This window comes from Rhineura floridana, chromosome 6, assembly GCF_030035675.1.
Source record: "Rhineura floridana isolate rRhiFlo1 chromosome 6, rRhiFlo1.hap2, whole genome shotgun sequence".
Taxonomy (NCBI): domain Eukaryota; kingdom Metazoa; phylum Chordata; class Lepidosauria; order Squamata; family Rhineuridae; genus Rhineura; species Rhineura floridana.
Window position 1 is genome coordinate 83,364,188 of NC_084485.1, and position 14,040 is coordinate 83,378,227.

The 14,040-nt window shown below is 41.6% G+C and overlaps 2 protein-coding genes across 8 annotated transcripts in view; one reads left to right on the plus strand and one right to left on the minus strand.

The window, feature by feature from the left end:
• The window catches only part of LOC133387622 (uncharacterized), a 21,837-nt gene extending 17,704 nt beyond the window's left edge, over window positions 1-4,133 (minus strand). Inside the window, exons 1-2 of one of the 6 annotated variants that reach the window (XM_061632798.1) lie at window positions 4,036-4,133; window positions 3,114-3,180 (exon numbers count right to left, since the gene is read on the minus strand). In XM_061632798.1, the coding sequence (XP_061488782.1) occupies window positions 3,114-3,179 (66 nt within the window). In that variant the 5' untranslated portion in view covers window position 3,180; window positions 4,036-4,133. The other 5 variants (XM_061632796.1, XM_061632799.1, XM_061632797.1 and 2 more) reach the window with 5 other exon arrangements.
• MMACHC (metabolism of cobalamin associated C) overlaps window positions 4,132-14,040 on the plus strand; it is a 27,019-nt gene continuing 17,110 nt past the window's right edge. The window contains exon 1 of one of the 2 annotated variants that reach the window (XM_061632808.1): window positions 4,132-4,459. In XM_061632808.1, the coding sequence (XP_061488792.1) occupies window positions 4,217-4,459 (243 nt within the window). In that variant the 5' untranslated portion in view covers window positions 4,132-4,216. The remainder of the gene's footprint in view (window positions 4,460-14,040) is intronic. The other variant, XM_061632806.1, reaches the window with a different exon arrangement.

Genomic DNA, 14,040 nt, shown 5'->3' on the forward strand with positions numbered 1-14,040 from the left:
CTCTGCCACACCTTCAAAAAGTACTAGAGAATTTTGAGGGATTGGCAGGTCTAAAAATAAATAAATTTTATAAAATCAGACCTCATGTGTAAGGCACAAATCCAAATATCTCAGGCCTTAGGAATCCCATTGGTACAGTCCCACTTTCGTTACCTGGGAGTGAATATACCCAGAAACAAAAAAAAACCCCCAAATTAATTATACAAAAATATGGCAACGGGTAAAGGAAGATCTTAAAAAAGGGACAAAATTGAATATGTCACTCTCCAGTAAAATAGCAGTTATCAAAATGGTGATAGTCCCGAAGTTTACGTTTTTTCTATGTTCTCCCAATGCAAATTCAAAAAAAGTGTTTGACAGTCTGGCAGCAGAAAATTGAACAATTTATTTTTAAATCAAAAAAGCCCAGAACAGCAAAAAAAATATAGATACAAGGGAATAAAAGAAGGAGAGTGGGGAATCTCAAATTTATTTCTTTATTATGAAGCATTTCAGATTCGTCATTTAATCTCTTTTATGGAACTCAAATTTGAAAAACATTTTGGGTACACATAGAGAGGTATTTGTTAAGACTTCACAATCCTAAAGTCTTGCCCTTCATTAAACAGGAAATAAAAAAAGCACCAAGAACATAAATACAACGATGACACCAATATTTGGGGCATGGAGATATAGGAAAGAGATTTTACTTCCAGGAATTTCCCCTTTAATCCCTATTTGCAATCACCCTGAGTTCTCCAGGTCAGACAGAGAAACAGAGGATAAAATCCTAATCGAAAATAATCTTTACAGATTGAAGGACTTTTATGCGAATGGGCTACCTTTACGACGAGATGAATGGAAAAATAAATTTGAGATGGGTGTGTCATGGATTTTTTGGTATCAACTTAGTACTTTTATTAGGATACATCATATTACAATTCAGGGTACTAGACAATTAACAGAAGGGGGAAAACTAGTATTAAGTAAGGAGGAAAAGGGAGTGATTTCAAAATTATATAGATTTTTGGTAAATAAGGATATGGGTTCCAATTCAATTTTAAAACAAGTATGGGAATCAGACCTGAAATGCCAGATTGAAGGACTGGAATGATATGTGGACAAAATTCCATATAGATCCATTTCGACTTCCTACAGGGAAACTGTTCTAAAAATACAAAAATAGTATCTAACCACCCTGTATTTAGCACGAATTTCTAAAAATAGCACCCAAAAGTGTTGGAGAGGATGCCAAGCACAAGGCTTATATATACACATGTGGTGGGAATGTGATAAAATAAAGGGCTTTTGGCGGGAGGTGTGGGAAGAAATACAGAAATTGACAAAACAACAACGTTATTTCAGGCCTGAATTAGCTTTATTGAACATTTCTATGGGACAAAACACAAATCTACAATACAAAAGACATAGGATTTATGCTGGCAGCAGCCAGATTGGCGATTGCCAGATATTAGAAAGCATTGAACAGTTTAACAATGCAAAACTGGCAAAGGAAACTATGGGAAATTGCTCTATTAGAGAAGTTAACACAGAAAATAAGACTGGCAGAAGGAAAAAAGAAAATTAAGGACTCTTTTGAAGCGGACTGGTGGCCTTTTATCTTGGCTGCTACATTGGACTCTAGTTTGGGACCAGTGCTTTATCCATTCAGATCGTTGTGGATATCTTAAGAATGGAAGTTCCTCAGAGAAGAAAACTATAAAATAAAATCTTTAAAGTTAATTGTTATGAGGGGAAAGGGAGGGAAGGGAGGGTGATAGGGTTTTTTTATTCGCTATTTGTTATACTCTAATGGAAAATGAAAAGTTATCAATTCTAAGGGGAAAGGGAGTTAATAGGTTATTTTTTATTTTGTAACTCGATATATGCTAATCCAAAATGGAAATAAAAATAAATTTAAAAAAAACTTGTATCTTGTGCTGGGCTCAAACTGCAGAGGTAGCCAATACAGTTGTTTCAGAATAGGTCTCGTGTGAATTACACACCGGTTAAAGATTTTGAACCATTTTCATTGGTAGCCTCACATACACAGCATTAAAACCATCTAATTTTGAGGCCACCAAGGTATGAATGACAGTGATTAGGTGACTCTTCTAGCAAGAAGGCAGAGCTGGCATACTTGCTGAAGTTGGTAAAAGGCACTTTAGGCCAATCATCAAGACAACGGCAGGTCCAGAATTAACCCAGTAAGGAACCTGATCTTTCAAGAAGAGCGCAAACTCATCTAGTAAATGTTTTCCTCACTTCTAGGCAGCAATTTTAGTGTGATCATAAATTTGATATAATTTCTGTATTGCCTGGACTGGGCTCCAGTATATGGTCACACTGAAATAATGTTGCTGCAGCAACCACAAGGTAATTCTTTACCATTTCTCATGCTGGTTATTTAACCTAACACACATACCATCGTAGTGACTGATAGCTCAGACCAAATGGAATAGTTTCGTCTCATTGCACAGCACGCACACACACACACACACACACACACACACACACACACACACAGAGCAGCCGCCTCCTTCAACACAGGAACAGGAATGAGTGGAGTATGGCAATTAGCTTTGGCTTACAGGCCCCAAGCTCTGCCACAACTAAGAAGTTCAGTCAAGATAAGGACCCAACGTCTAAGAAAAAAGTCTAAAGGAAGATAGCACAATTAAACTAGAGTAGAAATGATGGGTTAGGCATTTTGTAGTCTGTAAAACAGTGATCTTAGTAAAGTGGAGTTCACTTACTCTCAAGATTTCTTCAATCTGAATTTACAACTCCTCCAAAAGAAAGCCAGTGTCTCCGTTCACTGAATTGAGGAATTGAACTACTGATTCTACTCATAATTTATACCCTTTATCACATTCTTGTCTACCAAACTTTCAGTTCTGAAGGAACTGTACAAAAATTAATAACCACCTTTAACAATCAGCATCAAAAAGTTCAGCAGATTTTACTAAAGACTAATTCTTGGAAACCATTATCAACATCTTTTCCACTTACAGAACACAGCTTTGATATAATCACATCATAAGTGAATCTTTAGCAGCACAAATACATATCCCTTGTTCAAATACACTAAAGGCATTTCTTCAACCAATATGTTGCTCTGGAATGGAACTTGCCTTAATTTTGGCCATGTTGCTGTCTGTTGCAGTCAGTATAGAGCTGAGCTGTGTGTCCCAATCCATGCTGTTGGCAAAAAGATGTTTTAACAATTCACTGGCTGCCAAACTGTAACCTGGGAAGAGTCCTTGGCTAGAAAGAAATCCCAGCAGGAGAGAAGAGTGTCTGCAAAAGCAGCGGGAGAAAGATTTATTTTCTTCCATGAGCTGCACCGAATCTCATCACAGAAAACCGGAAAGGAGTAATAACGAAAAGATACAGCCTTAAAAATTCAAGCATTTTTGCAGGAAGACTGCCTGCAAGTTTTCTACACGGTACAGAAAATGCCTCTAAAGGGAATGTACTATCAGACGTCTACAACATCTCTTGGGCAGAATCACAAAGCATTCTTTAACCACAGAATCAGAGCCACAACTTAAAGAACACAACTCCAAAACACAACACTTTGGAAGCCCATAAACTCTTTCAACTACAGACAGCGGCTCCAGTGAAGAGACAACCAAGCAGCTCCTCCTCTTTTCAGGGGAAACGGATGCGAAGGCGCTTTTGTTCATAAGAATACCACCCTTTCTTCTTACAGAGTGTGTGGCCATACAATCCTTCTATGAGTTTTATCACTAGCGTACCGACACGTCCTCGAGCACCCTGAAAAAGGGATTGTGTGTCTCATCAGGGAGTGTGGAACCCTACCTAGCCAGCGCCGGAGGTTCTGATTTGGAGGACTCACACAGAAACCACGTCAGCCTCCCCACTATGAGGCTTTTAGATACCGAGGCCCCGCCTCATGGCGCGGTTCTGGCTACACCAGCTGCAGGGCACTAAGAAAGCAGAGCCCAAGGAAAAAAGGGGAGCGCAAAGTTATGTTGGCCTTGCCTGAACCCGCAGCCTGACCCTCTCTAAGGCAGAAATTCGAATACGTACTTCGGAGACCGCTAAAAGCCCGAGGCAGGTTCCCCCTTCCGCTGCGCCGCGGAGGTTTCTGGGGAGGAAAGTCCACAGAACTTAGTATCTACTGTGAGGGGGAACGCAACTGGGACTACATTTCCCAAAAGGCGTTTCGCCACCGGAAGCGTGGGATGTCGGGGAAAAAACTTTTTTCTTTATGAGTGGACGCGCAGCTATTTGTGGGACGCACTTAACGATAGTGAAATGCGCCGCCTGCAGGTGCACTTGGAGGACTAATCTCTCTGGTAGGGCATATGGTGTGGTTAGGCAAGCCTCACGGAAAACTACTTTTCCCGTAGTGCTCCGCGCTCAAGCGATTATGGAGCTACGCGTGGTCCATCTGGAGAAGAGGATCCGAGATCACTTGGAGAACCTGGGTTTTGAAATTCATCCATTTAAGGTACAGTAGATGTGGTGGGGTGTACGGTGGGAAAGCAAAGAGAAAAAGGAACATCTGTTTCTTATTCTGTGTGCCTAGTTAGACATACGGTTATCACCCTAGTAGTGCGTTGTGGGACTACATTGGTATTAACACTGACCTCTGTGGACTCATATTTAACATAGGTATTGTGGTTGCAGTACCACACTGCTTCATGTGGTACTGTATTAAGCTGTAGCATTGTACTCACCTTGTATTATGATACTGGTTGAGTTGCTCTGCGGTTGTTGCTGTTCCCTGAATAGCATCATATTTATTTGGTGACTACTACCAATTTTTGTGCCATTTGACATTCTGCTATTTAAATATGTTTTATTATATGTGGAATATTTTAAAATTAAATATTTTAGCTGTAATGTTCATTCAGTTTTTCTTGCATACTATGTCACATTAACAGCATTCACAAAAGTGTAGTGTGAGAGGCTCAAGCAAGCTTTTTTCTAAGTGTTGTTTGTAAGAGAACACAGCTGGTAAAGCACAGTGGGGAGGACAGCCTGGCTGGGAGTCCAGAGTCTGTGAGTTCAAATCCCTGCTCATGTCTCCTGGGTGTCAAGGGCCAGCTAAAGATCACCCCCACAGTAAGTTGCTCAGAGGTTACGTGCCCTGCCACCTGTGCAGCTGTGGGCAAGCTGCATAGTCCCAAGGAGCCCAGTTGCCCCCCAGCTGGCAGTTGCTGACAAGGAAAGGGCTGGCTTGTGCAGCTGTGGCAAGTTGAGCAGGCCCTAGCCAGCTGGGGAGGACTAGCCTCAGAGGAAGGGAATAATAAACCCCCTCTAAATAGCGCTTACCATGAAAGCCCTATTTATAGGGTCGCCATAAGTCAGGATCGACTTGAAGTCAGTCCATTTCCATTTTGTGAGAAAACAGCATGGCTACAAGCCACTGAGAACATTAGATATTGGGCACCACCTGATAATACCAGCCGGCCCCTTTATGAAGGAAACCTGTTGCTTTGGTTGTGTGCCAAATCTCCATTTTTTAAACCTACTGTTTCCAGAAGTGTTTCATCTCTTTTACTGTCCCATGGGTTGCATCCCAGGATAGGATTTTATATGCATCTAAAGGAGGCTCATGAAAAAGGAATAACTGTATTTCTGGAATCTAGATACACAATATGACAGAGTAGACAGTTCATTACAAAAAGAAAGAGCTCAAGAAAATACACAAGGAGAAATGGGATGTAACTGGGAATGTGGCCAGCAATAGCTGGTTACAGATAGACGAGTGTCGAGTTCTGTTGACTTAAAAGTTAAAGATTGATGCTGAACACATAACTAGCGTGGAGTTCAGGCATGTCCCACCTGTGAGTTAAATATTAACCAAGATAAAGGAAGAAAAAAATAATCTTCTCTTTGACACCCACCAAATTTAGGCATTCCCACAAAACTATGTGATTTTAGCATGTTCAGTGTAGACTGTCCTCTCAACATTTATTTATTTATTAAACTTCTGTCCCGCCCTTCCTCCCAGAAGGAGCCTAGGGTGGCAAACAAACATCTTAAAAATATCTTTTAAAACAAATCTTTAAAAACAATTCCAAAACAGATGCACACTTGGATAAGATCTCTACTTAAAAGGCTTGTTGAAAGAAGGTCTTCAGTAGGAAGATAACAGAGATGGTGCCTATCTAATATTTAAGGGGAGGGAATTCCAAAAGCTAGGTGCCACAACACTAAAGGTCTACTTCCTATGTTGTGCGGAATGGGCTTCCTGACAAGATGGTATCTACAGGAAGCCCTCACCCACACTGCAATGATCGATTGGGTACATAAAGGGTAAGAACGTCTTTCAGGTATCTTGTCTCAACATGTATAGGGCTTTGTACACCGAAACCAGCACATTTAACTTGGCCTGGCAGCTAATGGGCAGCCAGTGCAATTTTTTCAGCAGCAGGATAACATATTGATGATATCTTGCCCCATTGAGCAGTCATGCCACCACATTTTGCACCAGCTGCACCTTCTGGACCAAACTCAAGGGCAGCCCCACATAGAGTTCATTACAGTAACCCAGCCTGGAGGTTACCAGTTGTATGGACAACAGTGGTCAGGCTATCCCAGTCCAGAAACTGCTGGGACCACTTTGTCTCGCAAAGACGTGTTAACCACACTCTGCATCCACTCAGTCATACCCCCTTGGTAAGCTTTAATATGCCAAGAAGGGCAAGGGACGAGAGGACATGTTGCTGGCTACATCACTGCAAGCACCTTATCTATGTCATCAGACCTCATCAATGGAAACAGATACCAAAAAGTTGCAGTAGACATTGTACGGGACACCTCACTGGGGACTACAGTAGATGTGGGTGGGGCATCCAGATTGCAGCAGAGGCAAACAACTTTACCCTTGAAGTGCCTTGTTAACAATTCACAGTGGGCTTCTGAAGGGTTTAAAACTCCATTTCCTGGAGTTGATGTTTGCAGACCCTGGACAAAAAAGCCCAATTGGATGGCTACTTGAGGATGCAATGGAGGCAGAGAAGTGGGCCTTCTTTGCTGCCCTTTCTGCCACACAGTAGGCATGGCTATGTTGTTTTACCCATGCCTGATCAGCCTCACAGCATGTCTTTCACTACTTGCATTCTAGCCATTGTCCACCCTGTTTCCTTGCTCTTAGTTCATTGGTATACCAAGGTGCAAAACAGGCTCCACAATGCTGGAGAGGGCACTCAGGGGCAACCGTGTCAAGAGCTCAACATATGTCGTGTTCCACAGTGTTACAAGGGCCTTCAACAGGGTCACCTGCTCTATCAACTTGGAACTTCCCCAGGGCATTACATAAAATGAAAATCTCACATGAGACAGAGGGAGAAATAGTGTTTTATGGGAGGGCAAGTTACATGACAGAAACAGGTGCATTGTGGTTTGCCAAGGAGCCAACCAACGCTAGAGGCTATAAAAATTCTTCATTTGTTAATTAAACTAATATGGCGTCTGGGCACTTGAGGGGAAATTAAATATCTCAGCATGTCATTTTAACTATATCTGCACCTTCTAATGTCTGAAGAGCTCAAAGCCACTTGTTGGATCATAAATACTTTTTATTTTTGTCTGAAAGGGAAAGTATCTATTTTGCCTTCCCTGCCTTGAGGAATAAGTGCCTAGTATGCCCATAGAAGGGACTTGTCTGCTCCATTTGCTTCATATACTTTCTTTTGAAGCTTTTAGAAGATCCAGCATCAAACTATTTCACAGCAAGTTTTGCAAGCTAAAATTTTCAACCATAAGTTTTGTGAAGCTGTAATAAAAATTAAATTGATGGAATGATCCTTTAGTTCTGTCATGGCAACAGCCAGCTCATGACAGCATAATGTCAGTGCAGCATAGTGGGGTTCATCATAGCAGAAAAACAGAGAAGAAAATGGTAGTACAAACCTCCAGCAACACTGCTAGCCACTCTCCTAGTACCCATGGCTACACTGATTCCCACCAATCAAGCAATGGTACGTTGATGCGCACACATCAATCAGCCATGGCTGGAACCAATAAATGCATGGTGATGGGGAAATGTCCTTGCAGTACAATACAATACCTAGATTGTAATTGGAAGGAAGCATGTATAACAAACATGCAGGCATTCTTGGAATAACAGTTTGAGTTGCCCGGGGAAGCAATAATTATCTGAAAGGAAGGATATTTTGCCAAGAAAGTATTAGGATAAGCATCAATAAAAGAGAAGGGGAACAAATGCTAATAAGCTCATTGGATAATGCATGGGGATGGGAAACAGGAGACACATGCTCAAGACGTGTCACGCAATTTTGTGGAGTTACGGTTATAACACTTTTTGTATACCTGGCCAGGAATAGTCATGTTAGAGGCAAAAGGAGAGAAGGAGGCATAATTAGAACACATACTGATCATTCTACAGAGCATTGCTGTAACCATCCAGCTACAGTAGCAGACAGGAGGACACATCCTAGGACAGTGATCAGCCTCCAGACACCAGCCCACAGACTTGGCCATATACATCAAGAACAATAGGGTTGCACAAGGAGATCTAGCCCTATCAATAGCTCAGGTTGCATATACAGGTGTCATAGGTCCAAATCCTAGATCTGATTTCACAGTAGTCAACGCTGGGATAAGTCCCTGCCTATAGACACACAAGTTTCTGTAGCAACTTAGCCAGTCAGAGGGGCCATGACATGGGTCAGTCTCTTGGCTCTTTCATCACTCAAGTTGCCTTTTGAATTTGCCATCTCACCTACCATATGCACACTCGCCACAATCTTCTGCTTGGTTGTTTGGGCTTGCAGGTTGTTACCCCAGCAGATCCTGTTATCTATGGCTCCCTGTGGTGCCAGACTGTCTAGTTCACCCCAGCAGCTGTAACTGGGAGCCAGCTCTCCCTACTCCTACTGGAGCTCAAGTGAACAGAGGATGAAGTTACAGATTGTGAGTCCTAATAGCAGGTAAATCCCTGGGATACTCCCATTTTGAATCCCAACCTGAGGCCCAGCTGAGATGAGCAAGAATTGGAGGTGGGGCGGTTCCATTAATAAAGAAACAACAACTGGAACAAAATGAAAACTTTTATTAAACAGTATCAGAGATGGAGTAGGTTGTGGAATCAGGACAGTTTAATAGGATTTACAGCCTTTGTGTCCCAACAGGGCTACTGTACCTTTGAAAGCAGCACAGCAAAAAAGTGATGGTTTCCAGAGGTGGGGAACCTCCAGCCCACAGTCCTAATTAGGCCTGGCCCAGGTCCCAATTTGGCCCACGAGGCTATTTTTTCCAACCAAACCTACCTGCTCCACATTAGATGTCCTGTGTGCTATCAGATCCAAAGGAACAACTGGGAGCTTAAATTGAACTCCCATAGTTCCTTTGCTAGTGGGGCTGGCAGACAGCACCTTCAGCTGATCATCACTGACAGAGAGCCCTATTGGGCTGTACTAGAGCTGCTGAGGGACTTGTTGTTGGTGCTAATCAGCTTAAGCCACACTTTAAAGCCAAATAGATATTTTTCCTCTGTAGACAGCTTGCCAATCTGCAGAGGAAAAATGTGTATTTGCATGTGCGGTTTGAATCCAAACCATACCTGCAAACTAACTTCAAAGAGGCTCACTGTAACCACTGTTCAGTAGATCAGTGGTTAGAGCCACCCCATTTAAAGTTGTCACCTGATATCATCAGGGTGTCAGGTGATTGATGAATGGCTCTCTCCCTGTCAGTGTTGGCCCCCAGGATGTATGGGAGATAATTATCCTGCCCGCTGGCCTGATCAAGTTCCCCACCCCAGATTTACCCCATTGCTGCATCCTCATGGTAGAGCTTTCCTCATGGTAGAGCCTAACTGCATGTCAAGGGACTTACACAAATGCAGAAGCTCTGATGAGACAAGAAGGCTGGTAACCCCACACAGGAACAGCTAGAAATGCAGTTATCAGTGTTTTGGGTCAGACTGTAGGCTGTACTTGTGGTCTGCATTGCACTAGGAGTGAGGAATGTCCATGCCTCTGCATTTGTTGGAGATCCAAGAGCTGAGTGAGGTTCAGCAACTGCAACACAGTCTCATGACCTAGATGCATAGTAGGCATTTGTAAAGCAAGTGATTTGAGAGAGAAAGAGAGCTGTCACCCATGTACTCTTCCAGGGCCCTTGCCCTCCCTTCCCATGTTGAGGGATGGGGGTGGATGCAAATAGTCACTGAAATGGTAGTCATACCTCTCCCGTGGGCAGCTGCAGTAGATCTCTGTAAGCAATTCTATTCCATATGTCCAGCCGAGATCCTGCAAGATAAGAGATCCTGGGTATTTGACCAGCAGTAGTAGTGGTTGGAATGCCTAACATCTGGACACCACTACCACCCTGCTGCACAGTGTATACTTTTATTCTGTGACTCCCATGCGGGAGGTGCTGCTACTAGCTGTTGAGAGAGGAAGCAATTGTTGGCCAATACACAATAGCCAATGCACAGTTTTAACCGACTGCAGGGGGTGGGACGGGAGGACGACCTGGGATATACTTTAAAGTATGGATTTCCCCTTCCCTTGTTTACCTGTGGGCGTGCTTTGACCTTGTATGCTTAACTGGAGGAGTAGGACTCGGGATCCTGCTGGATGTTTGCGTGGAGTCTTGACGCAGCATATCTGTAACAGGTCTAGGAAGAAAAGTGTTAGCAATCTGTTCGTTCACTCTTTGTTCTGGGCAAAGGGCTGTTTATGCAAAGTGCCTTTCCTGCATAGTTCCCATCATCCAAAGTTCTACCATATGTGAGAGAGCACAACATGAGAGCAGAGAGGTATAGCCCCATGTCACACACTTAGTCATCTTAGAAATAGATTCCCTGGCAGGAATTTTTATTGGAAGCTGCAGGTGTCCTGAGATTGCGTGCAAAGTTAGTCAGAATCCTGTGGTCTGTCACATGAGCAAAGCAAGGTGAAGTGGGTGACTGTGTATTTTAGCTTTCTGTTGAGGTCAGTGGTTGTGTTCTGACTTATCCCACCTCTTTTGTTGGCATAATATGACACTGGCATAAGGGACAGAAGTGGAATGTGAGCATTTGAGTTCAGGATTCAGACTAAGGCCAGTCCTCCATTGACACTTCCTTGATGCTGTCCCTTGTTGGTCCCTCCATTGACATAATGCTGTGCCAGCATATTTCTGGTGTTTTGCCCAGAGTAGAGTGGGAGTGAATCTTCCAGATCTGCTGATGTAGGCAGGGGACTTAGATCAAATCCGAAAAGTCTCCAGTCAGCATGATTTAAACACAGGCTTGCACCGCAGTGGCGCAAAGGTCCATTAAGGATATAGCTACATTAAAATCATGTAAAGAGCAAATTGAGAGGAAAGGTGTTGTCAGAGGCCAGAACAGTAGCCTCAACCTTTGCTGCAACATGAGGTAGTAAAAGGAATGGAGACTTCTGCACAATGGGAAAGAGTACCTGCCTAGTCATTACTACTTTGAAACAATGGTGTTTTTAAATTGAAATTCTTCCAATGCAGCTACTAGAAATAAGTGTAGTTCCCTTTTAAATCAGTATCACCTAGTTGTATTTCAGGTTTAAGTTTATTGTGTTGTATTCACTTATTTAAGTGTGTTTGTTTTTTATTATGTTGCATTTTAAATTATTTATTTATTTTGTGAGGTGCCTTGGAAATAAGTGTAGTAATCTCACACATTCCCCTCCTAACTTTATGGCACAGGCTACAACTGATCCAAGAAAACATGAATTCACTGGTATCACATTTAAGGCACTCAGTTTACTAAATAAATATACAGTAGTTGAATGCTGGAATTTCATAAGAACAATTACAAATAAGCAAGGACTTAAGAACAGATATGTCATAGTTGCTGCTTATCTAGTTAACATTAAAACTGATTACAATTTTGAAGTGAATCTTGGCTTGGTTGATGGCACCATGGAATAACAAGGGAATCTGATAACCCTGTGAAGAGCATACCCAAACCCTTGTGAATTACAAGACTAGATTGTTAAATTAGGAGGCTGGCAAATGTTCTGATTGGAGGGCAGTTCATTGACTTCCTGGGGCATATAAGGGGAGTGATAATTTCTTTCTCTTGCATTGTTGGTGAATGGGTAAGTAAAAAAATGTTAATCCAACACTATGGCTGTAGACACACTAGTCGCCAGAACAAAGCGTTTTCTACCCTATAACAAATACAGCCATGCTAGTTAATGCACATGCAGGCCTCTTGAGAGATTCTGTTTACTTTTGGGGTGGTTTTTGGTGTTTGAGATCTTGTTCACTCGAGACCTTAAACTGACGCTAGGTTGAGGAAGTGGGAAATTTTCACATTTAGTACCCAGCTCAGAGCTCAGTGCAGGCAAGTAGGAAGGTTTTCTTGTAGGAAAGGCAGAGTAGAAACAATCTAATTACCACCACCAAAAAGTGATGCATTCATGTAAATTATTCCCTGATACCTTCCCCCCACATTTTGCTTCAATAGATTTTTAGCAAAAAGCCCTGCATATTTCTGAGTAGTATGCTAATATTGTAGTTCTGAATACAATTATTAGGAAAAACCCCTGTTAGTGGGACTTCGGGCCAAACTAGGTGTGACAGTAGCAATTTCATGTGTGCAAACACAGAACTGCCTCAGTCATACAGAAAGATGGTATAAGTGTCTGAATTCTATAGAAAAAAATTGTGTGGACAAAATAGTATAGAATTGTTTCTCTCCTGAAGGGCTTTTCTCATCACCTAGACTGCAGTATTGGAAGCAACCTTGGCTGCACGAAAGGTGAAATATACTTGGGGAGAAGGGCTATAGAGAGGTTTGTGGCAAATGTAGGGAGGGCTCTGTGACAGCCATACCTTGGCTGTTGAAATCAAACTCCCACCTCCTCCTTTCTACACATCTGGTGCAGTTTTATGGTGAAACAAACAAAATTCCCACATAACCATCTAGTGTTGATCCCTGAGTTCTAAGTAAATATGCTTAAGATCTAGCTTTAAGATTTATGTTGTTATTACCTATCTCCACGTAGCACTTCCAAAACTCTTTTTGTGATCTCCTGCTCATGACCCCTGCTGCTTGTTCTGCCTTCTATTCCTAATATTTGGGCATGAATCACATGGCTAAAGGCCCCAGACTTCTTGCTTGCTGCTGCTCACAACCCTTGTGACATCATAAGGAGCAATGATGCTGTGTTTTTATAACCTATGTCAGAGGTTGGATCATGAACTCTAAATTAATTGACTCCACTCTTTACAGTCTCATTCTTCCACAGCAAATTAACTGGTGGTAGCGGTAAAAATTTACTTGAGGTTTCTGTTTTATTGTTAATAAATCTTTAGTGCTAAAATGGAAGAGAGCGGCTTCCTAGAACTTTTGTGTAGCCTGCACTTTTTTATCTTTTTAAAGAACATTGTTCACTTTTGTTTATGTGTTTGATAGTAGCACTTAACTACTTTAAATGATCATTAAATAATCAATATATGTTTCTAAGACAGTCACAGAAATTATTTAAAGGAATTAATAAATGTCTTGGAATATAACCTGTTGTAATTAACAAATGTCTTCCAAGTATTTTCATATGATTCACTCTGTAATCTTATTAATGATGTAATCGGTTAACTCAGCCATCAAGGTCACATGCCATATCCTATAAAGGCATTCACTGGACTGATCTCAAGTTTTTAAATACATGGTATTCTGCATTTCTTTTTTTAAAGCAGGGGTGGGGAACCTGGAGCTCTCCAGATATTATTATATCCCAACACCCATCATTCCTGACTGTTGCCTATGTTTGGCTGAGGCTGATGAATTTATTTATTTGATTTATATCCCACCCTTCCTCCCAGTAGGAGCCCAGGGCAGCAAACAAAAGCACTTAAAAACACTTTAAAAAATCATAAAAATCATAAAAACAGACTTTAAAATATATTAAAACTAAATATCTTTAAAAACATTTTTAAAAGCTTTAAAAACATTTTTTTAAAAGCTTTAAAAACATCTTTTTAAAAAAGCTTTAAAAACATCTTTTTAAAAAAGCTTTAAAGACGTCTTAAAAAGCAATTCCAGATGCAAACTGGGATAAGGTCTCAACTTAAAAGGCTTGTTGAAAG